The 24,224-nt window shown below is 36.6% G+C and overlaps 1 protein-coding gene across 6 annotated transcripts in view; it reads left to right on the plus strand.

Annotated features, from left to right (window-relative positions):
• The window catches only part of diaph2 (diaphanous-related formin 2), a 763,661-nt gene that overhangs the window by 143,080 nt on the left and 596,357 nt on the right, over window positions 1–24,224 (plus strand). For all 6 annotated transcript variants that reach the window (XM_056472168.1, XM_056472167.1, XM_056472172.1 and 3 more), the window contains one exon: window positions 15,822–15,961. In XM_056472168.1, the coding sequence (XP_056328143.1) occupies window positions 15,822–15,961 (140 nt within the window). The remainder of the gene's footprint in view (window positions 1–15,821; window positions 15,962–24,224) is intronic.

The following is a 24,224-nucleotide window of genomic DNA, read 5'->3' on the forward strand; positions in this document are numbered from 1 at the left end:
ACATATGCTTGTTTGTTGCAAAAATTCATAATAATGACAAAAAATGCTAATTTTTGCATCTCCTTACTTCCGTGTGCAGCTATTTTGGCGTTATAGATGGTGTGTTCAGGGAAATTTTCTTACCCCTTGGTTTCGAGTGTGGTCCTGAAAAATCTGTTTCGAGGGCTTTCTAGCCCTTCCCATTAGCAGAGAATTGGGACACCCCTACCCCTTCACATGGATGCGCAAAACGAGGGGTAGGTGAAAGGATAAGGGCCAAGGGGTAGCATTGGGATTGGGCTTTAATATCTCTTTTTGGAAAGAATTCATAATGTTAGATAGATTGGGATGAGTCTGCAGTGGGAGTGCATCTCCATGAAATCTAATAAACAATCTATAAACGTTTTGGGACCCTCACCCCAAACCCCCCACCCACGACACATTTTCTTTGTGGTATGTGCTATTTGCAGTGCATTTCTGTATTTGCATGTGTTGTGAGTATTTTCATGCATTGCAACAAAGTGATAAACAAAATGTTTTATCATTTCCCGAGTTTAACAGTATTTAAGGACAGTAACTGAATGATCAAAGTAGAAATAATTCAATAAAATTAATCGTAGGTAAGGTCACACTTGGTACAATTTCTTACACCTGAATGCTTTTAAATCATTATACAAATCACAGGCATCAATAACGCATGCAAATGATTGATACAAAATCAACATTGTGCATCCTGCGATGTGACTATTGCGATTGATCACATTGCGATATCGATGCTGAAACGATATATTGTGCAGCCTTAGTGGCTATTAAACTGTATGTATAAGCTTTTAGACTGTGGAATAACTGGAGAATACTTCCTAATGCTTTAATCTCATCATGCTGTGCCACCTGCTGTTGTACGATGCCTACCTTAATCAACACATAGCCTTGATGACGTGGCATTTTTTTAGAGACCTGTGTTTTCCTGATGAATTGAGAACTGCGATTCATTTCTGATAGTTTAGTAATTGGTGTGCTTCAGCTTTGTTTTTATCTAGGTCTCACTCACCTGCCTGCACTGTACTGTATCCGCATGTTCTTTCAGTAGAGTGAACATCAGCGCTTTATTGTGCAGGTGGCGCTTGTGAAGTGATTTGCTGTTGGATTGGTTCCATTTTAAAGTGACTCTACAGTGTTGTGTTGAGTCAGCTAAGTGATTGTGATCGGGTGAAATGCTGCATTCAAAGGCCTGTTATAGACTCAATAACATGTTTACAGTAACTGTGGCATGTTGTGTAGTTTTTGTATAAAGAAAATTAACATTTTATGTAAAGCATTTATGATGTTGGGTGGCATGGTGGCTCAGTAGTTAGCACTGTTGCCTCACAGCAAGAAGGTCACTGGTTTGAGTCCTAGCTAGGCCATTTGGCATTTCTGTGTGGAGTTTGCATGTTCTCCCCATACTCGCGTGGGTTTCCTCTACCAAATTGGCTGTAGTGTGTAAATGTGAGAGTGTTTGGGTGTTTTCTAGTACTGGGTTGTTGCTGGAAGGGCTTTCGCTGCATAAAACTTATGGCGGAATAGTTGGCGGTTCATTCCACTGTGGCGACCCCTGATAATTAAGGAACTAAGCCGAAGGAAAATGAATGAATGAATTTATGTGTAGCTCACAAAATATTTATTTATTTATTTATTTATTTATTTATTTATTTATTTATTTATTTATTTATGTTTTTCATTGTATCAATATATTAGTGTGAATCAAATCATGAATCAGGTCATGATCAAAAGACTTAGGAACTAGTTGTAAAAAAAATGCTGTGCAATAAACATAGGCTGCATTTACACTAGTGCGTTTTCATTTCAAGTCAGTGTTTTAGAACAAACATGCTTCTTGCACAGTTCTCCTTCAACACTATACAACCTAAAACGCACGATGCATGAGCATTCTCACCTGCTGGGCATGCACATATTTTGCCAGCCTCTGTGTGGAGCATTTCAGTTCATCTATTTATCTTATTCTTCAATGTGGAAGTGTGCTTTTTTGCGATTGTTTTAGAACTACCGATTTAGTTGCCTATGTGAGAAATGACTAGGAATAATTAACGTCAAAAAACGGAATAATATAATAAAAAAATACAATTTAGCAACATCAAGCAGCAATAACAAGCTGTTTTTAACGTCTAAAAATGAATGGAAGTCCATGAAGAATAATGTTAATACTTGCATGACATTGAAAAATCTGACATTGCGATATTTAGCATTTTTGATATATATATATATATATATATATATATATATATATATATATATATATATATATATATATATATATATATATATATATATATATATATATATATATATATATATTGCAATATACATACGATTTCACCAGATGACTTGAATACTTCTATTTTGGAAACATTTTATTAATTTTCTAACGATTGGCATGATTCTGTAGGGGAGCAAATCATGCACAGAATGTAATACAAAATTATAGTTTAATATAGTTCAAAATAGTTTAATAGTTCAAAAATATAAGTATAGCTAAATGCAATAGAGCAAACATAAAAGTTAAATAAACAATGCTTTATGGTTTTCAGGCTGGTCAAATTGTATTCAGATGCAAAAAATGAAAAAATCTAATAAAAAAATAACACTGCAAAGACTTTACTGTTTAAATAGTTAGAAAAAAATTCTCTATAAAAGTTACTGGGAGTGTCTTAATGAGTTAAACTCTCATAGGGCTTAAAAATGTGCAAATTATCCGCTGTTGTTCTATTATGATTAAACTCTGCAGTAATTCAAATCTCATGTATTTTGAACTCTGTAACTATATAATCCCAATATAATATATAATGCTAATCTATATGATCCCAATTTAACAATGCAGATCCTGCGATGTGACTATTGTGGATGCGCACATTGCAATATTGATGCTCAAACGATATATTGCACAGCCCAAATATAAGCTAAAACAGGACACCAGCATTTTCAACATAAATCTTGGTTTTTGTGGATTCAGTAGCTCCAAAAATCCAAAAATGCGAATTAACTTTTATGCTCAACTGGAAAATCGCTTAAAAGGCGTGCGAATAAAGCAGCGTTTTCATCCAACGAGTCAAAGAGAACAAGATCGTCACTCCTTGATCAACTGGCGCCAAATATCAACAGTAAAAATGAAATTTGAAATTTGTAGGAGAAGCTGCGTCAATCTTTTAATAAATGACTTGCGCCTTAGGAGGCAATGCTGACATGCAATGAATGAGCGGTGGCGTTTGAAGGCATAAGATGCTGAGTACAGATGCTCTTGATTCTAAGAGTAATTAATAATATAATGACACTAATACTGAAATGGTTAAGGCGTTTTAGAATGACCAAAACAACATTTCAGATGTTTTACAGTGTGCTTAGCCTGCTGGTTTGTCCATTCACACACATTTATCATCACGTGATCTCTTTTAACAAAATCACATGACTTTTTTTTTTATGCGCACACTGGAATTTCATCTTTTCTCATCGAATAAAAAGTTTATCCTACTCTGTAACATGCATATGTTTTTTTATGCACATTTTCAAAATTTATGCACATCTTGGCGTTTCTATGAACCGATTTTTTTAATGTGCGTATGCAAAACGTGCATAAATATAGGTGGATGAAAACATAGCTAGTGTGGATGGCATATATGGGTTTTACAATGAAAACACAATAAGCTAAACAGCACCAAAGGCAATCAGAAATGTAAAGTCTTATCATTACTGTCCAACTTTCAGTGAATATGAAGTATGCAGTGAGACCAGTGAAGTTATTCCAAATCAAATGATTCTTATGAAACAGTTATTTTTAATGAACCATAACTGAACTTTCATTCCTATCTTGAAACAAAGCATGTTTGTTTTGCATATAATGAGCACTTGCTCATTTGGCTTGTAGTTATTGTGTAAAATACATATTTGTATTAACACATTTTTTTTTACACATTTGTCTCGGGGCTGTGTCAGAGAACATTTGCCGCACAAACAAACCATGTTCCAGATGCTACTAACTTGTTTTGAACGCAGATCGTTCACTTAAATAACTCAACATCTGGCCATGTTTCCTGAGGTGATGAATGAGTAGTTAGTTATTCCATAAGCAGGGTGCCTCTTCTCCTTTATGACAACGTAGAGCACCTTCCCAATGGGATATGCCACTCCTGTTCTTAAAAAGAGGGAAAGTGCAGTCGGAAATAACCCTGTGAGTGCTGCTCACATCAAAAGCCTTCTCATTGAGTAGCAGGGAATGTCCTCCAGGTCTTTCTATGGGTGCTATTGTCCATGCATTTCAACCGATTCTGTCCTTTCAGACCACAGACCCTCTAGAAACTTCAGAGGAACAGGATGCTCTTTTGTTTATGTGTGTGCATTTCCCTTCTGTTTTGTAGGTTTGCTTGTTTTCCTATGGAGAAGGTGCTGGTTGCTTCTTTACAAGGCTGTCAATCAAGCCCTAATGAGCAGTAAATTATGGAATAAAACATTTGCAACCACTTGGCTTTGATATGGCTTCGCGTGCACTAATTGCAACGATTATATCTGTATTATTTTTCAAAAAGATCAGTGGGGCACTCCAGTAATTTTCATTAATCACAAACAAAGAAGAGGTAATTAAAAACCCCATTATCACCAATCATTTTGGGTGTTTATGGAGGGATCCGAATATTAATATAATTTAATTCACACAAGACATCGCATGCACAAAAGATTATTTCAAGGCCCCACTGTTTCATAGCATGCGTATCTCTTCTCTGCATGGACTCTTTTTTTTTTTTTGCTGTTAGAGTTGTTTAGGTCACGTCCTGATATTGTGTACATTCCTGACAGTCATGGTCATGGGTGCATGCTGCCGATAACCGCTTCTCTTACTTTGATGGTTCCTCACTGCTGTCACTGAGATATTCGACAAGGTCACGCCAAGTGTGGAAGAGATAGAGTCATGGGGTGGATCGGCAGCAGGTGATCTGTTTGCTCCCTATTAAAGTGACACTCGCTTTACCAACTGTAATTTAACAGAATTATTCCGGCGCGGTGACCTCACGCTGAGATAAATTACATCCACGATGTGCGACGCGCCACTATCGCTCTCCTTCATCAGCTCGTAATCATGTTCTCTCTGGATATATCTGACTGTAAACAGACGCGCATCTGCCCATCTAGATCCAGATCTGGACCCAGATTACTCTGGAGCTTTCTGTGCACACGGGCCTGGATAATGACATCATTCAGGAAGAGCTTGTTTCCATAGAAATGGGAAAGAGTGGTTGATTAGATGTGTGCATGATGATTTTTTAAAATTGGTGCAATAATGCAAATTTTGACTTAACAATTACACAATATTTTATTTTATTTTATTTTATTTTATTTTATTTTATTTTATTTTATTTTATTTTATTTTATTTTATTTTATTTTATTTTATTTTATTTTATTAGATGTATTTAATTTAATTTAATTTAAAATTTAATTTAAAATATTATCTAATTTAATTTAATTTTAATTTTAATATTTTATTTTTTATTATTATTTTTTAATATATTTAATTTAATTTACTTTAATTTTACTTTTATACATTATTTTTAATTTGAATATATTTAATTTTATTATTTAATTTTGATTATTTAACTTTTGATTATTTTATTTTATTTTTATTATCAATTTGGGATAAGGTTTGTTGTTTTAAAAGCAGAAATAAATTAATAGGACACAAGAGGATACATTAAATTGATAAAAAGTGACTAGTAACAAAAGTAAATATCCATTATTTTAAATACATAATGTGCTCACTACCAATTCTAAGTAATGTGCTCACTACTAATTAATAATATTATTCTACTAATAATAAGATAAGTTGTTTAGCACCCAAAAAATAAATAAATAAAATAAGGTAACTGAAAACTACAATAACAGGTGTCCGCGGGGTCTTAAAGTTGATAAATCAATGTAGAGAAATTTACGGCCCTTAAAAAGTATTAACAAGTCTTAAATGCTATTTAGCAAGGTATTCAATTTTACATAATATTTGATTAGGCAATGTATGGTTGTATGCTAAATTTTGCCTGAATTAAATCTGCGAATATCAGGATGCTGTGTAGTTTATGAAATCAATGAAATCCTACTAGATTTGACATCATGCTGCTTTGTTTACTGCAGTAACCAAGACAATACCATTATTTCTGCAGTTCTATAGGCGCCAATCAGCTTAATTAGCTACATTTAATAGATTTTTATTCAGTAGATGAATAATGTTTTAGTTTTGGATTACATTTCTTACATTAGTTTCTTACATTAATATTTAGTAAACATACTGTAAGTTAAAATCTGGCCAGTGTTTCTTGTTGAAAAACTTTTAAAAAAGTTCTTAAAAGGTATTGAATTTCACTCTCTGATTCCTGTATATACTCTGAATAATAAAAATTCATATTAAAAAAAAAAAGTTTTTTGGTTCAAAATGAGTTGGTTCAAGAAAACTATATTTAAACAGAAAACTGTTATGTTACATTATATTGATAATTCAGTTCAAGTTACTGTTTTTTCTCATTAAATAAATGCTGCTTTTGTGAGGCATTACAAAAACTATATATTATACATTAATAAATTATGTTATAGGGCTGCACAATATTGGAATAATATGACGTTGCGATTATTTTTTTTCATGTTCGACATCTATTGCCATATAATAACAATTTCACTATATTACTTAAATAGCTCTATTTGGAAAGTCATTCATTTAGATGGTTGGGATGGTTTTGTTGGACAGTGAAAATATATTTTTTTATGTTATTTATTATATACATGTAATAAACAAACTACAATCATCAATAAACCAAATGGAGCAAATATTAAAGTGAAATAAACAGTGCTCTATGGTTTTCTGGAAGGAGTCTAACGGTATTTGGGTACAGAAATTCAATAATCAAATGTTATATTATATTATATTATATTATATTATATTATATTATATTATATTATATTATATTATATTATATTACACTGTATTATATTATATTATATTATATTATATTATATTATATTATATTATATTATATTATATTATATTATATTATATTATACTGTATTATATTATATTATACTGTATTATATTATATTATATTATCTTATATTATATTATATTATATTATATTATATTATATTATATTATATTATATTATATTATATTATATTACACTGTATTATATTATATTATATTATATTATATTATATTATATTATATTATATTATATTATATTATATTATACTGTATTATATTATATTATACTGTATTATATTATATTATATTATATTATATTATATTATATTATATTTTATTGTATTGTATTGTATTGTATTAAATTATATTATTTTATATTATATTATTTTATACTGTATTATATTATTTTATATTATATTTTATTATATTATATTATATTATATTATATTATATTATATTATATTATATTATATTATATTATATTATATTATATTAAATCACATTTTATACTTTAAATATATGTTGTTTATTCAGTATCTGTTCAACTTTCTTTGTGCAATTCATTGTCATCTAGACCACATATTTTTTCAAAAATTACAAAATGATGGACTGAACGGCTCAGTCACAGGCTCACAGCTGTATACCTTTCTAAAGTTTACGAAGGGCGTATTTTTCAATTAATATCTGAATTACCAATTAACATGAACTAATTCATATAATAGTTTCTGTGGTGTATTCAACTTTTAAAGCCACTTAGCGCCCTCTTGAGGAACCCCCAGTTGTTTTCCCTCTTCTTATTAAACAGTTGTTTGTGACAGCATGTGGCGCCCAATGGCTGGTCCCCATGTAGCTTGTCAGTTTGCTGCTGTCTCATTATCAATGGGTGTAGGATGCAGAGGTGCAGAGAAACGCAGCGGGCCTGTTCCCTTCCCCACGCGATACTTGCACTCTCTCACATCAGATCGTGCCAAGGCTATATCACAGTCACACACACACACACACACACACATAGCCAGCCTGTGTCCCTGTACCAAAGTGAAATTGACAGACTCACTGGAGTAATTGTTCCCTGCACTATTGTTTCTGGCAGGAAATGCTGTTATTGACAAATAAGGATTCAATAAGATTCGGAGATGAACACTTTGGGCTTGGTCAAAAGACTGTATTGGCCTTTTCACCGAGCCCCTATTCTCTCTCTCCTCTCTCTCTCCCCCTTTCCTTCTCTTTTTCTTCTCTTTATCTCACCAGCACTCAAGTCATCTGGTAGTTGGCCTGTCCTTATCTTTCTCTCTCTCTCTCTCTCTGTCTTTCTTTTCTCTTTCTGTGTGCTTTCTACCTCCTCCTTTCCCTCAAGAGTTTCCTCAGACCCACACATAGACCGTTCCCCCATGTTCTCTCCAGCCTACAGAAACCCAATTACAGTGAACCAGTGGATGTGGCCTGTCTGCATGATTAGTGTGGTCTGGTGTAATGTTGATATCATCCCAATGGATTGAGCTGGCCGGGGTCATTAAGCAGCATATTATGGCCTGTCTTTGGTTTCTGGTGGTAAAGGTCAATGGATAGTGAAACCAGAAACTCTTGTTTTAGAGTGGGTCAGATAGAGGGTTCTGCCAGTTTTTTTGGCAAGGAAAGAAATGGAGAGAGCATTTTCAGCCTTGCTTTTTTATTATTTAATGTTCACAGCAAACTTGATCTGTCTGCAGTGCTCTGAATGCTAGTATATTTATAATACATTTTGTGAATGTTAACTTTTAGCAATTATTCTCGAAGGTATGGTGGGTGAAAAAGGCTGTTGCCATATGGTTGCTAAGATTTTCTGGGTTGATGCTAGACCTATTGCTCAGATGTGTCAGTTTTTATTCATAATTTATTTAATATTTGACATAAAATATAACCGTTTAAACCGACCGATTATCAGTTTGTAGTGTTTTCAGTCATTGAATTAGAATTAGTATAAGTATTTTTTATTTGGATGGAAAGTTATTGCTTAAAATTGTGTAAATAATGGTGCCTAAAATTGAATACTGGTTAATCTATGCTAATAGTAATAATAATAATAATAATAATAATAATAATAATAATAATAATAATAATAGTAATAATTGTTGTTGTTATAATGTTTTTGTTTGCATAAATTCAAATGCTTATATTAATTTTTAGACAACACAATACCAATGTTTGGACTTGACAAGATGTAACAAATCAATGTTTGGCAGAATATCCTTGGTTTTCAGTTACACCCAGTGTTGGGTAAGATACTTTAAAAAAGTTATAGATTACAAATTACTGAGATTACAAATTACTACTGGAGAATTGTAATCTGATTACATTACTAATTACTTCATGTTAAAAGTAATCAGATTACCAATTACTTTACTTTGAAGCTACTTTTAAAACATTTGAAATATACCTATAAAAATACAAAATAAACTGCAGATCTTTCTGTAATTTAATATTCACTGAAAACAGGTGTTGATCACATCAGCTTGACATATTGTTGACATATTGACAAGTGTTTGCCCAACAAAAATTGTCTCATCATTCACTTGTTCCAAACCTGTTTGTCTTATATTCGAACACAAAAGAAGACATGAAGAAAATTGGATATCTGTAACCATCCATAGTATGAAAAAGCACTGCAGTGTTTGGGTGTTCTGTGTTTGTCTGAGGTAATTAGTCTACCGAAATGTGTATATTCCAAAGTATGAAGCTGATCGGTCAGTTCTTGTCACGTGACTCGCGGTTTTCACCTGGGTGCACCTGGAAAACATGAGCACTCTCAATATATGTGTGCATAAAATACGCAGTATAAGCAGCTATGCTTCTCTTCACATTCAGAAGATACCTTCATTCCCATTCCTGCACAAAAATGCACCAGTGTCCTCCTCGGTGATGAGTATGGTCCTAGAATGCTTTCTATTCAAGTGCTTGAACAATTTGCAGTCGAAAATTCTTTAGAGACTGGACATAGACTGCAATTCACAGGAATATTTTTTTTTTACGCTCAATGAAATCAAATAATGTCTGTATTTTCACTTGAAGAAGCAACCACTTTCCTCAGCAACCATTTCAGCTCACATTCTCCAGCAATTTAAAAGCGCATGCTTCTTAACTGATGATGCAGTGGAAAATGTGATTCAAAAGAAGCATTTTTTTCTTCCAAAAACTATATTTGTAACGCAAGTAATGCAATTACACTGACTGTAGTAACTGTAATCAAATTACACAAATCTAAAATGTAATTCGTTACATTACTGCGTTCCTCAAAAATGTAACTAGAATACAGTAACACGTTACCGTGGAACATGTTACACCCAGTTCTGATTACAACAAATGAAAAGTTAAGTGAAGTGGTAATTTGATATAGAGTACATATATCCTGCAAATATTAGTAAAGAATTGTTATGGATTTGCACAAACCCTTAAGCATTGGTAAGCATGAAAAGTACATGTCATGCAGAACAGAAAGTTACAGATACCTTTTGTTATTCCAACCCAAGGATATTCTGAATATATAAAAACAGTTATAGCCCAGCCATCATCCAGTTCTTCTCATAGCGAGACGGAGAGCAGCTCAGCCTGTGGTTCAGTGAATTTGAGATGGCTGTCTGCAGCAGGTCTGGAAAGAGCCAGGGGCAACTACACTTACTACAGACAGTAATGAGGGAAGTAATAACCTCTCTCGCACACACACCCCATTACTTCTATCAGGCAGGTATAAGCACACCAGTCATATATCTAGTCCCTCGGATTCCCTCATCTGAACTATAGAGGCAGATGAACCAAGTGATCTTTAGTTGGATTCAGATCAAGACAAATTCAAGTATGACGACCTGCCTGAGAATAAAGAGTCGAATTGCTTCAACCTGAGCTCCTCAGAAGTGTTTAGGGAGAACGACTTGCTCTCATCCTCCAATTTGAAAGGGAGCAAAAATGTGAGTTTGCATCAATTGAAAGAGCGGTTAGATCTCACATCTTCTTTGAGGCACGCAAACACACCACTTTCTTATTGAATGTTTTAGTCACACAAATGATGGTACCAGAATACACAAGGTCAGCTGCCAGTCAACATCAAGGCTGCTTTTATTGCCACACAAACCCGTCATGTTGTTCTAAACCACCGCCTACGTTTAACCGACTGCTTAAGACCTAATGCTAACACCTGCTGATCGCACCAGAGTAAATCGCTGCGTTGTCTGCCATGTTTACAAGATCTGCAGACTCAACACGTACTGTGTCTCCCCATCGCAGCCCCCTACTTGCCTATAGTAATGGCTCATTTATTTTCCTGTTGCTATATAAACCAGCGCTGCCGCCCGTGTCGGAGTTTCTTGACAGAGCAGAATTGGGACTCAGTCACAAAGATGCCCTGTTTATTCCTCCAAGACTGCCTATTAGTGCAGCTTGCCTGCTGGGGAAGCCACATCCTGGGACGACGACATTAAACATTCGTACCAGGGAAGAAACCGCTAATACTCGCTCCATCCTCCCCTACATACTTCTCTGTCGGCATTAATTCATCCCCCCGTCTACACGGGTGACTTTGACAGCCCACCATGCGCTCCATCGCCCTCTTCTTTTTCCTCTGCCTCGTTTGGCAGGTTGTTGTTTTCAGAACACACAGATGGAAAAACGCCTTCAAAGGACAAAGAAACACATGGATGACTTAGATGAGAGAGAAAAAAACATGGCTGAAAAAAATATAAAACTAAAATGAACCTAAGTAGAATGACAAGAATAAGAATGATGTGGTATATACGAAAGTGAAAAGCGGTAGTGTGGCACACATTCCATTCTTTTGCCCAAGGGGCGCTGTGCAGGTAACAGATTGACAATCTTCACTTCGTCTGTCTAATGCTTGAGAGTAGAAAGTAAGAAAGTAGTCACAAAGACCCACCAGCTTGGCAGCTTGCACAGAAATTGAATTTTGTGCATGAACCTCATGAATAAATTCATCTAGGCCTAGTTTTGTAGGTAGAAAGGAATTGTAAGACATCCCACCTGATTGTTGTCAGTGTCTGATCTGTTTCCTGTTCATAATGGTGTTTTATCTCATACCTGCATGTTTGTTTAAAGGCCAATACAAACAGTTGAGTCACAGAGTAAAGGAATTAGGTAATACAAATGTACCATGTGTTTGCAAATTTTACTGTAATGGTTCAACTATTAGTTTAATGACCTGATGAAGTAACGGCATGGGTAAAGGTTAAACGCATGGAAGCCTTTTTAGCACATGTGAAAATAAATGTTTTTATTTGTTAAAATTTAATTTGTTTCCAACTCAGAATTAATTCTGACTCCAATTCATAATAAATAAAATTTAGATTGATCTAATTCAAGCTGATTACCCTATAGGTTGTGATTTGGTCTAATTTAGATCAATTAACCTAATAAATCCTTATTTTTAGTTAATGGTTCATCGTTAACCCGACGTCGCTTAGAGTCTGTATGCTAGCCAGATACATACTTCGCCAGTTCTGGTTCTTAGATAGAGGATATTACTGTAAACTAATTTCCTTTAAGTAATATTAGGCTGCCGCATGCTTGCTCATACATAAAGAAAAGTTTGATTTAGCCACTAGATTATATCCATACTAAGTCAGTGATTGTCAGAAATCAACAGGTCTCTAATGCTGTGCCCATTCTTCATCCATTGAGCCTGAATGTATGAACAAATCCTGGTCATCATAGGTTGCAGAAACATGAGCCTATAACATCTACTAGTTACAAAGATTTCAAGAGAATTTGACATTTATTTTTTCAGATTTGTCAGATTTTCCATTCCAATTCACATAATTAAACAAAATAAGCCAATTCAGAAATGTACAACATCAGATTAATACCTGACAGTGTAGAAGTACATTGCAGCATATAAGTCTTAGCTCAGTGACTCACACACTGCAATGGGGTCTCCTGGCTACATAATCTACACAATCCCACTTGAATCCCACAGATTCAAGACAATAAAATCTTCACAAAGACCCTTGCCTGGTCTTGAGTTGATGTGAAGACCATTTTCCCTGGGGTGAAGCATCTGGCAAAGATCTTATCAAAGTCGAAACCCAAATCAACAGATATAAGGGAAATAGTAAAATATTACAGTGAAATTAGGACCACTTTACCAATCACACAGAGACATTTAAAATGACACCAAACATGAATATAGAGCCACAAGATACACCATATAAAAAACTTGGACATTCTGTGTGGAATGTGACTGAGCTGCTCTGGTGGAGAAGGTAAGCCGAGGGCAGATGATGCATGATCGAAACAGTTGAACAACTGGTTTCCCAGCTGATCTTCTCAGATTAGAAAGTTTATTGTTTTAGTGCTTGACAATTCTCATGGTCATGTCTCGTGTGGAATTCCATAACAGTTCTCAGGATTAAGTGAGAGATTATGAGTAGGGCATAGATGTGTGTAATTCACAGTAGGTGTGTGCGATATGGGCATAAGAAACCTATCACAATTTTATTGAACAATATTGCGACTTCCTTTTTAATCATGATTTTGACACACACACATATGGTTTACAGTGTGAATCTGAAATGTATCCAAAGGAAAACAATTAGATGTTTATCAAAGACCTGTAACATGTTTCTAAAACAGACATAAGGCAAAAAAATAAATAAATCACCTAGTAAAGGTGTAACAAATTGCCTCTATAACAGACCTATGGCAAAAAACAAATAAATAGACTACTCAAACTCAAGTAAGGCTTCAATGTTTTGCTTGACTACAAATCAGAAGTAGTTGCGTGTGCTTTTCTTCGTGTCCTCAGATTTTTTTTTTAGATCATAGACCTTTGTAACACTGCCGTGAAATAGGGCGTTCGCATATCGCGTCTTTTGTGTGCACATGTCTGTTATTTCCAATGTATTGAATTTTTTTGTTTCACAAATGATGATACCAGAACACACAAGGTCAGCTGCCAGTCAACATCAAGGCCACACAAACCCGTCATGTTGTTCTAACATGGACATATTTGGAGTGACGCTTTTGCTTATTCCAGGCGCACCGAGTTAAGTTTTCAGAATGCCGCACCGCGAGTCACATAACACGAACTGATCGATCAGCTTCATATTTTGTATGGGAAATGCACATTTCGGTAGACTAATTAACTCAGACAAACACAAAGCACCCAAACACAGCAGTGCTTTTTCATTTTCTCCATAAATAAAACTTGTTTCAGAACTGCAGTAATGTTCTGTTAGTTTGTCATCCTATGAAAAAACGGTTGATGTCGCCTTGTAACAACAAGCGACAAAGGAGTGCGTTGAAAATGCTGAAGGAATGATGCGCTTGTGCCTTCCACATTCTTTTAGATGCGATATGTGACTGACAGGTGTTACAAATTACCTGGTTCTGCGATACATCAGCCTTCCTGTATCCAAAGTCCACACCACAGATGTTGACATTTTTTTTGGGCACCAAGTCCTCCTGTGCTGAACTCATCATACCTGTTTATGCAGTCTATTCAGTCTCTTTTTCTCGTGTTCTGATTAGATTTAGAAATCGTACATGTTCAAATATCAATTTCGATATGATTTCAATAATTCGCACAGCCATAATTTACAGTCTGTGAATTAAACTGCACTGTGAATTAAGAAGTGTGTCTATTGTCTAAAAAAAGTCTATTTCTAATTTCTATATTTCTAATAATTTTTCTAATGATCAATGCTTTCTTTATGTAAAATAAGTATTGCAATTTGAATAAAATTTTTAAATTAATTTTAAAGTAAGTTTTTTTTTTATATAATGCAATTTACTCTGAAAGATAAAGTCATTGTAATGTTAATAGTAACTAAACAGGTCACGGTGCTATAGGGGATGCTTTGTAAAAACTTTAGAAAAAGTTTTGATCAGTTTCACTAATACTGTTACTGGTAATCATTTTTAAATGAGACCTTTCTTTTTTCAGTTTATTGTGTGAAACGTTTGATTGGATTCTGATTCACAGTCCCTGTAGTTTTAAATCACTTAATCATTTAATCCGTTTTTAATCAAACTGCCTTGCAGTGTCTTTTTAACCTATGTGCTGATTACATGTGTTGGTCAACTTTTGTCATCTAATGAGCTTGTTAATTCCTGTGTGATGTTCCCTAAAGCTTGTTTACATAACATGATTGTTGATCTTGAAAAAGAGTTGTGTAAGAACACATAGCGGCCATATTTGTTGCCGAATATGACCAACATTTGTATTCTGCTGCTGCTGAATACCTGAAACTCAACAATAGGTTTCTCTTCATATCAGGACGAAAATAAAAATATTTTAATAAGCACTTTTCTGCTGTTGTTTTTATATTGTGTGGGAGCGTTTCCCATTAATCTGTGTGTACTGTAGAATTAGCATGAGGCAGCTCCTGCTGACTTGTCTAGCTGGTAGCTCTGTGTCAGTCAGTGCTGTGGGTGGGCAGTCTGCTGATTTACAGAGGAAGTGAGTATGCAGTTATGGAGTGTTAGTAATCATTCTCACCTGCTGGAGACTGGGATGCAGCTGGGAGCGCAGGGGCACTGCCTCATCCACAAATCAGGTGTTGGTAACTACTTCCCCCTCCTACTATTATCTGCATGTCGTCTGATGATGAGGACAGACATGGTTCAAAATTTCCTCTCAACAATTCTTATGCATTTGCTTATTTACCATCAGCAGAAATATAGGGTCAAAGATTGGAAAGTAGAGCAAGGGAGATCTTTCTTTTTTACAACACTCATGAACTCTAGAGATGATCAAGTCTAATACAGATGTTGTAATTAACGAGTGACAAGCCTAACAGGGTGTAAAGCGCAGTGGTGCAGTGGCTGATCCCTTAATGTTTCTTGTTCCCGCAGGGTGGACTGAGAAACAGCAAGCATGAGTGTACGCTCTCGTCACAGGAGTACGTGCACGAGCTGCGCTCAGGAATCTCCGAAGACAAACTGCTCAACTGCCTAGAATCCCTGCGTGTGTCCTTGACCAGCAACCCCGTCAGGTCAGTCAGTCAGTCATTCTTCACCAACTCTAACCGTTCAAGTCACTTCTGAAACCAGTCTCTGATTGAGTAACCTGACACATCACCACTCCCTTCAGCCACCTCCAACCATCCTCTCACTGTGAAATGAAAAGTTAAACCTCATTTTTCTGTCTACACATTGCAATCTTGGAGGATTTCTCTCAGGATGCTAATTGGAAATCTGTCAATGGGTCTTTTAACCTTCAGTCTATGTGGATCCTCAATTCTGATTAAATGAGCGTAGCCCATAGCATAGCCGGCTAAATGAGTGTATCCTCCAGTCACTTTGAGAGCAGCCCTGTCATCTCCCCCTCTCTATCTATTAAGCTCTAATAGATAGGAAATCCTTTTTTTAACACTTCAGACAGCCAGCCATTCTCTGAAACGTTAATAAGCGCGCCAACCACCACTACAAGACCAGGCTCTTCGCTTTCAAGTCCTGCCACTAAAGTGTGCTTCCCGCCTGCTTTTTTTAATCTGTTCTGATCACGCCTAATGTAGTACTTAAAATAATTTTGCGCTTTCACGCAGCCTCCCCTTGCACATTTCTGCCAAGCTTTTATTGTTTTACTAGCCCTTCTCGTTCGCTCATAATAAGGCCCATCTCAGCCTTCTCTCCCACAAAGTCTAACCTCCCCTCTAGTGGACGGGATTTTCAAATTTAATTTGGTCCCAGTAGCGCAGAGGAACGCTATGTGACAGCAGACTCTCTCAATTATTTACCAGAGCACTGTCTGAGAGATGGCCCTTAATGTGAATCAATGAGCGCAGCATATAAAGTGGTCATCATGCAATTGGCAGGCAGACCATCTCTTTAGGTCCACGCTTACGCAGTGGGGAAAGAACCCGAGCGGAACCCGCCATTTGATCCGATGGCATTATGTGCCACGGCTCTTCTCAACAGATGTGTTTTGCACTGGAAAGCAATTAATAGACGCCCCTGCCCTTCTCCCCAGATGGCGGTACAGTGCAGCGAGTCAAAGGAACACAAAGACTGGAATGACTTTGCTATTGTTTTCCTGTCACAGAACACATAATCTAGAATGTGAGTTGTAGAACACAGCGCCTCAAGGTAATCTCTTGTTATTGCCCTAATTAAATGAAGGGATGGCATCTCGTTTTGTTGTCTTTATCAGATCATCACAGTGCTGCACGGTGGCCCCGTGCATCCAATTATTTACTCCACTGTTAGCCATTAATCATGAGAAGCAGATTCTTTGAGAAGCCCACACTTCATCCCCCCATGAGGACAGGTTGTTTGTAAAGATCAGACTCTTTGGCTGAAGACGAGTGGCGTCAGCACATCCCCTCAGTAAAAGGGCAGTTTGCGCTATGGGGCCACCGAGGCCAGGACCACCCTCCGGGCATCTGCAAATGGCTGAACTTGTGAGTGCCCAGTCAGAGAGGGGCGCCGAACAGTGTCTCACACAACCACTGAAGGTCAGGTCTTGCTCAGAGAGAAGCACCCTGGGGTGACGAGATGCTTGGAGATACTCACCGCGCTCTCCTTTTTCCTCAGCCTATCTTTTTTTTTGCTTTGTTTTGTTTTTTTCGACACCACTGAGGTGATTCTCACCGGCTTGCATGGGTTACAATTAATATGAGTGGAGCTAATTATTACGGATCACAAAACACAACTGAATACAGTATGTTAATGTAACCTTTACAGTGTTCTGGGTGTATGTTGCTGAGATAGCTGCACAAAAGATAAAAACATAAAAACTGTTTTATTTATTTATTTTTTTGTAGTGGACAGTTCAGATGCAGTTTCTGCCTTATTTGGTTTGCAAAGACCATCTAAAAGCAATTTGAGGTAGTGTGTTAAGACCCCAATATACTCACTTTTTGCTGTTCTTTTTGGGAGTTTAACAAAACAAAACAAAATATTGAACAAAAGCAACAGTACTGAGAATAACAGTTAATATAGTGTTTAGTCCTAGCAATGTGGATATGTTTGATGTTAAATCACATAATGTTTATTTATGTAGCACCTCATGGCCTATTTCCAATGAGTGGTACTGTACAGGTCGGTACGGGTCACCCTTATCAAGCCTGCATTTCCACTGCCAAAAGGGTACCAATAGTGGGCGTGGTATACTGAAAGTTTCAGTTGACGTCATTCTCGCTCGAGGAAATGTCAAAGTAAAGCTGTATAGGTCGTTCACAAATCATATGAGAAGCACTTTCCATAAAACAGAGGCTTTATACACTTAAATACTTGTGTATAAATGTTCATTACTAACCTTTCTATGAACAGGATTTGATTATAACTGCAGATCAATGATATTGTGAAATAGCCTACTGTAACGTCTGCAATTATTAAAAAAAATAATTAAATGCAACATATATGATCACATACAGGCCCTTACAGTCTCCGATGTGTTACCAATTATAGAAAAACTACACACAGCACACATTTAGTCCTTATTTGGGTTCAAAAACAACATGCAACATATAGCCCAGTCAGTGAAAACCTCTCATCTGCATCTTGTAACCTCTTGTTAGAAAGTAATTCCGTCATTCCGAGGTCATAATAGTTCAAAATGCGATGATAATACTTAAACATGGCAGTTTGTTCTTGTTTTAGGTTGCTGAAAGAATCATTTGCTGCTTTGTTTTTTCACGCTTCATTCTTGTGTTTATAATTTTCTGAAAGGTTTGGATGTCAGTAATCACGCGTACGTGAAGTTCAAGAAGTTTGTTATTTCAAATATAGACACGGACACGAGCTCTCTCGAGAAAGTGAAACTGCTTAGGCTTTAGACGGCCTTGTAAACAACTATGGGGCACAGGGTAGATTCTGCTCTTTTTCTTGGCTTTGTGGATGTTCATCAAGACGACGACAAGGTTTTTTTTAAGTTCAGGTTTTTTAAGTTCACCAAAATATACCCCTATTACAAATGCTGTTTTGTTATATTAATTCGTCTCTTAATGCTTCTGAAGCAGCAGAGACCATAATCCCACTTGTCAACGCTTTCCTATTTGAATGGGCCTGTCAGATCATGATTTCCTTGACGTAGGGTGTCGTGGGGAGTCGTAAATGACAAATGGACGTCGTGACACACGATTCAATCATTTCTTCTCATGTAATGTGGCATAGTTCACGACAACTGATACCATGTCTGTGGTGCCTCTCGATTAATCGCACAGCCCTACCGTCTTGCTAACAGTGGCAAAAATGCAAAGGTGTTTGCAGTACAACTCGATAACCCTGCTATATTTGGAGAAAGTCCAAAAAGTGCAATAAGAGGACACAATTTGCTGTGCATCTTTGTCACAGAAGAGAAACACTTGAAAATTGATAGCCAGAAAAAAGTGATTGATGGACAAAGCCAAAACATAAGTCTGCAGGTGCTTGATAACAGCGATCACATATATAAGGTGGAAGGCTTGAGTTATTTTTGCCAACCTCACCTTGGTCCAGTATATTCGGTGAACAAATTTTAATTGGATAAGGCAATGTCGTGCACAAATAGAGGAGGTATATCTCATTCTCGAATGTAAGATTAAGATTTGACTCCCACTGTTGTTTAATAAAGGAGATCAACTTGTATAAAATAGACAGTATACCTTTTATTATCTAAGAGTAATTCAAATATTTGGTCAAGTTGAGATTTTGGTGGAAGATTTGGAAAATCTGGAAATGAGTTTTTAAGTTTCTAAGTTGGAAGTATCTAAATAAAAAATAGTGCTAGGAAGAGAACATTTTTCTATTAATTGTGAAAAGTGCATAGACATCTTTATAGTATTAAAAAAGCATTAAAGGTTTACATAGTAAAGAAAGTGAAGCCTAACTATTATATAATCACCCCGGACTAGTGGTAGTTCAAAGGTGTTACATCTGGATCGAAAATTTATGAAAAGTTCACTTGGGCAAGCTATTCTTCTGAAACAAACCTCAAACGAACTTGGTTTTTGGCATGGTTTTGTTCAAAGTAACATCACACCAGTTAGTTCTTTTTTGCTTGAAGTGTATCAGAGCATTTACATAATGTAAAAGTAGTTTCTTTAGATCAAGAAATCAAAGAATGGCTAGACTGTCTCAGTCCCACACAGATGAGAGAAAGTAAGGTGTTTAATTCTTGTGGGACCCAATTCATTTCTACAGCTCATTTCTTCATGCTGGTCATTTATTTATTTATTTTTATTTTTTCAAACTGGACTTTGGTGTAAGATTGGAGTTTTACACACAGCACGTGTTAAATAGAAAATTAATTTGTGGTGAAAATGACCCCAAGTTCCTTTAATTTGCTAAGGTGCAATTATAGATGAGTGCCTTCATACCTTATCTCGGCAAGAAATATGTCAGGGTGTGGATTTCATTTCTCACAAGTGATGGTTCCTGCAACGTGTTCTGTTCCTTGATAATCAAACAGTGCACTCAGGAGCATAGAAATGGGTTTGGTTTACTCATGTGTGTAAAATGGTAGACTTAACATACATTACCTGCATTACCCATGATGGAGTATTAATAACAGTCTACTTTAATTTTTCTGACAGGATCATCTGTTAATGCATGGATTATCCTGCATGCCATGTCCTGTTTTGACTGTTCTAGTTTGGCATATGATTATTTTAATTTGTGTCATAGTATAAACATCCTGAATAGGAAAAAAAAAATCAAGAGACAATTATTTTTAATGTGGGTCTTAAAAAACTGATGGAAGTATGCTTAAGGATGCTTCTTTCTTTCTTTCTTTCTTTCTTTCTTTCTTTCTTTCTTTCTTTCTTTCTTTCTTTCTTTCTTTCTTTCTTTCTTTCTTTCTTTCTTTCTTTCTTTCTTTCTTTCTTTCTTTCTTTCTTTCTTTCTTTCTTTCTTTCTTTCTTTCTTTCTCCCTCAAAGTATGATCTCTCCTTACCTAGGAGAATAAATGAAGGATGTTGCATATAAAGCCTTAAACATGTCTCTTATGACATGTCATGGTCAGAAGCAAAAATGGTAAGAAAAATGTCTAACAAAGCCATTTAGAAACATTGCAAATGATGGAAGATGAATTCAAGAATGTCTGGAGTGCATATTTGATGCATAAGAAGTTAAAATGCACACATTTAAACACATATTTGTTTACTGCAATAAGTATATTACAAAAGGTATATTATAAAATGTATATTATTAATTTTCATATTTTATTTGAATTATCAGCCAGGTTTTAGGAAACTTGCAATATTGTCAAAAAACACAATTTTCAGTTCTTATATATGAAAAAAGGCCTAATTACATGCTAGGCCATTTCAATAATTTGCTTTCCAGCTAGCATGTCTGTGACCACAGCTCTGGACAGCCTTACAGCAGCTCAATTGTTCTATGAGAGAGACAGGGATGTGCACTCGAGATATCTCTACTGTTCTATTCATTTAACCTAACAAATGTAATGCTTAGAACATCATCATGCCTCTCGTGATCTATTCTTGCCAATTCACTCTCATCTCCATAATTTTTGGGGTAGTTTGTCTAATTCACAGAGCCGCTATGAATATGCACGAGGCTCGTGGAGCTTCCGGCAGTGCTCATACAGTTGGAACCAAACTTTGCAGGAAACCGGCCCTCCAGGACTGAGTTTGGGCATCCCTGCTATAGACATTATGATAAATCATGACTGTGTGATAAGTGACGTGTCAAAGCGACAGACCGAAAGCGGACCAAGCTTTCTATTATAATGTCTATGTGCAGTACGTCAAATGTATGGACACACACCAAACAGCAGCAGGGCAGATGTGCACCAGTCACTTAATCCAGGTTATCTGTAGCTCAAATGACGACATTCTGTATTTAGCTTTTTGCTTGTCCGGTGGCTCTGACCTGTCAAAACACCTCTCAAAGCTTTTTTTCTGATGCGAAAAAGCTGAAAAAAATTGAACCCGCCTGACGGACGAATGTTTTGGTGGCAGTGTGTCAATACGATTCACACAACCTGAGGCCGAAATTATTTTTTAACGTCTGAAGCTTACGTATGAAAATTTCAGATTCAGCAGGCAATAACCTTAAGAAGAGTTGAGAGGGGCTGTCATTGTCTTCTTAATGTGCTCTCATTGGTTGGCTTGTGTTTATGTAATAGTTTAATTGTCTGGGCTGAGCACCTGTTTGGCTGCCCAGGTGGCAAGAAAACTCCCATTTCCCAGTAGTCCCTCACAGGTGTGGATCTCAAAGCCTTCCACATCCATACACAGATGGCTGTGCTTGCGGCGGATACAGCGTCTTCCTTAAACATTTCACTCTTTTATTTCAGTTCTTTCGTAACTCTTTCTTCCAATACTCTGCTCATTTCGGCTGACTGAAAATCACTTCTTCCTCTTCTGCTTTTTCACACACTATATCCATCATCCTCTCACACACGGAGTCTTGTTTCATTAACTCTGAATTCCCAGACTTGCCAAAATGCAGACTAACAGATAATCACTGGGTCTTATTTCCTCATTTATGGAGAGTTAATATGCACTGTAACTAATGGCAGCCATTTTCTCTCGCCTCTCCCATGCTTTCATTCTCTCTGTTTTTATTTCTTTCTGATACAGCTGTACAAACAGTGCCACGGGCAGGCAATGTAGAGCTGAAACAATATTACAATGCGAGAAGTAATCCAGAACTTTCTTAACACCCACTCATGCATAAAACCCTCCAGCTTTGTCATCCATTCCAACAACTCCGATGTCTCAAGCACTTTCGCACACCGACGAGCAATGAAAGATCTCCAGTGCCGTACACAGACTTGGCTGATTCTTCATCAATGCGCCGCCAATAGGAATTCACATTTTCATCTGCGACACGGAGCGTACGAAGGGCTTGACTTTTCACTTTCGGTGCTAAGCCCTCGGTATTACACTCTCTGCTTTTTACACTCCACTTTAAATCCCAGCTGTGACTTCGGTATTGAATCTGCAGGCTCAAAGATATGTGGCGGAGAAAATCAGACAAACCTGAACTTAGCTCCAACTTTTCATTATGTCCAAATCTTCATGGTGGAGCTGCTGTATTTTTTCCCCCGGAGGCTTTTTTTTTTTGATTTTTGATTTTTTTTCAGGGGGTTAGTAGTACTTATTTATTTATTTTGCAGTGTAGGGTTTTGAATGTAAGCTAGCAGTGTGTTGTAGTTAGCAGTGTGGGACATGAGCCTGAGGAAGCAGAGATGTGTATTGGAGTGAATATGTGCTGACACCACTAGCCGCCCCGCAGAGCCTGTGAATCCATCATTCTGCCTATGCGGCCATCCTTCGCCGAGCGCCCGTGGACACATGTGCGGGAGGTAATGGGCTTATTAGTGCCTTTGAAGATTTGATACTCCTTAACAAGAATCCGTTCAGCCTCAGATCCTGAAGGCTGTAGCCCTTCTCGAGGCTTTGAACGAGCGCCGAATGCTAGACTATGAAACAATCACACTCCAGGTGTCACAATGTGTTCTTTTAAGCACTAGGCTGCTTAGAACTGCACATTCACCTGTATCGCCACTTTGTTTGATGGAAATCTATCACTCTGCTCCACAAAGCTAGTGAAAGGGGGGAGCGTTTGAAGGCATTACGGCTCACGGCTTCTGTCATTTCCAAACTTTAAGCATAGTAGAATCTAGGTTAAATGAAACATATTTATATTATATTTTCTGTTGCTTAGTATATTCAAAATGACGGATAAGGGAGAAAACAACAGCAATAACAACAACAAACTATGATCTCTGACTTCTGATCTAGAAGTTTGGAAATGCCCAAAGGCAGAGTGGGGTTTTATACAAAATCATATATATATATGCACTCACCAGACACTTTATTAGGTACACCTTACTACTACCATTTGGACCTGCTTTTGCCTTCAGAACTGCCTTACTTTGTGGCATAGATTCAACAAGGTACTGGAAATATTCCTCAGTGATTTTGGTCCATATTGACATGATAGCATCACACAGTTGCGGCAGATATGTCAGCTACACATCCATGATGTGAATCTCTCATTCCACCACATCCCAAACATACTCTATTGGATTGAGACCTGGTGACTGTGGGAGCCATTTGAGTACAGTGAACTCAATGTCATGTTCAAGAAACCAGTTTGAGATGATTCACACTTTATGACATGGCGCGTTAACCTGCTTGAAGTACCCATCAGAAGATACAGTACCCCCACACCATACAGTACCCCCACACCATGAACCATTCATACAAGGCAGGATGGATCCATGCTTTCATGTTGTTAACGCCAAATTCTGACCCTACCATCTGAATGTTGCAGCAGAAAATCGAGACTCATCAGACCAGG

Source organism: Danio aesculapii, chromosome 14, assembly GCF_903798145.1.
Source record: "Danio aesculapii chromosome 14, fDanAes4.1, whole genome shotgun sequence".
Lineage (NCBI taxonomy): Eukaryota > Metazoa > Chordata > Actinopteri > Cypriniformes > Danionidae > Danio > Danio aesculapii.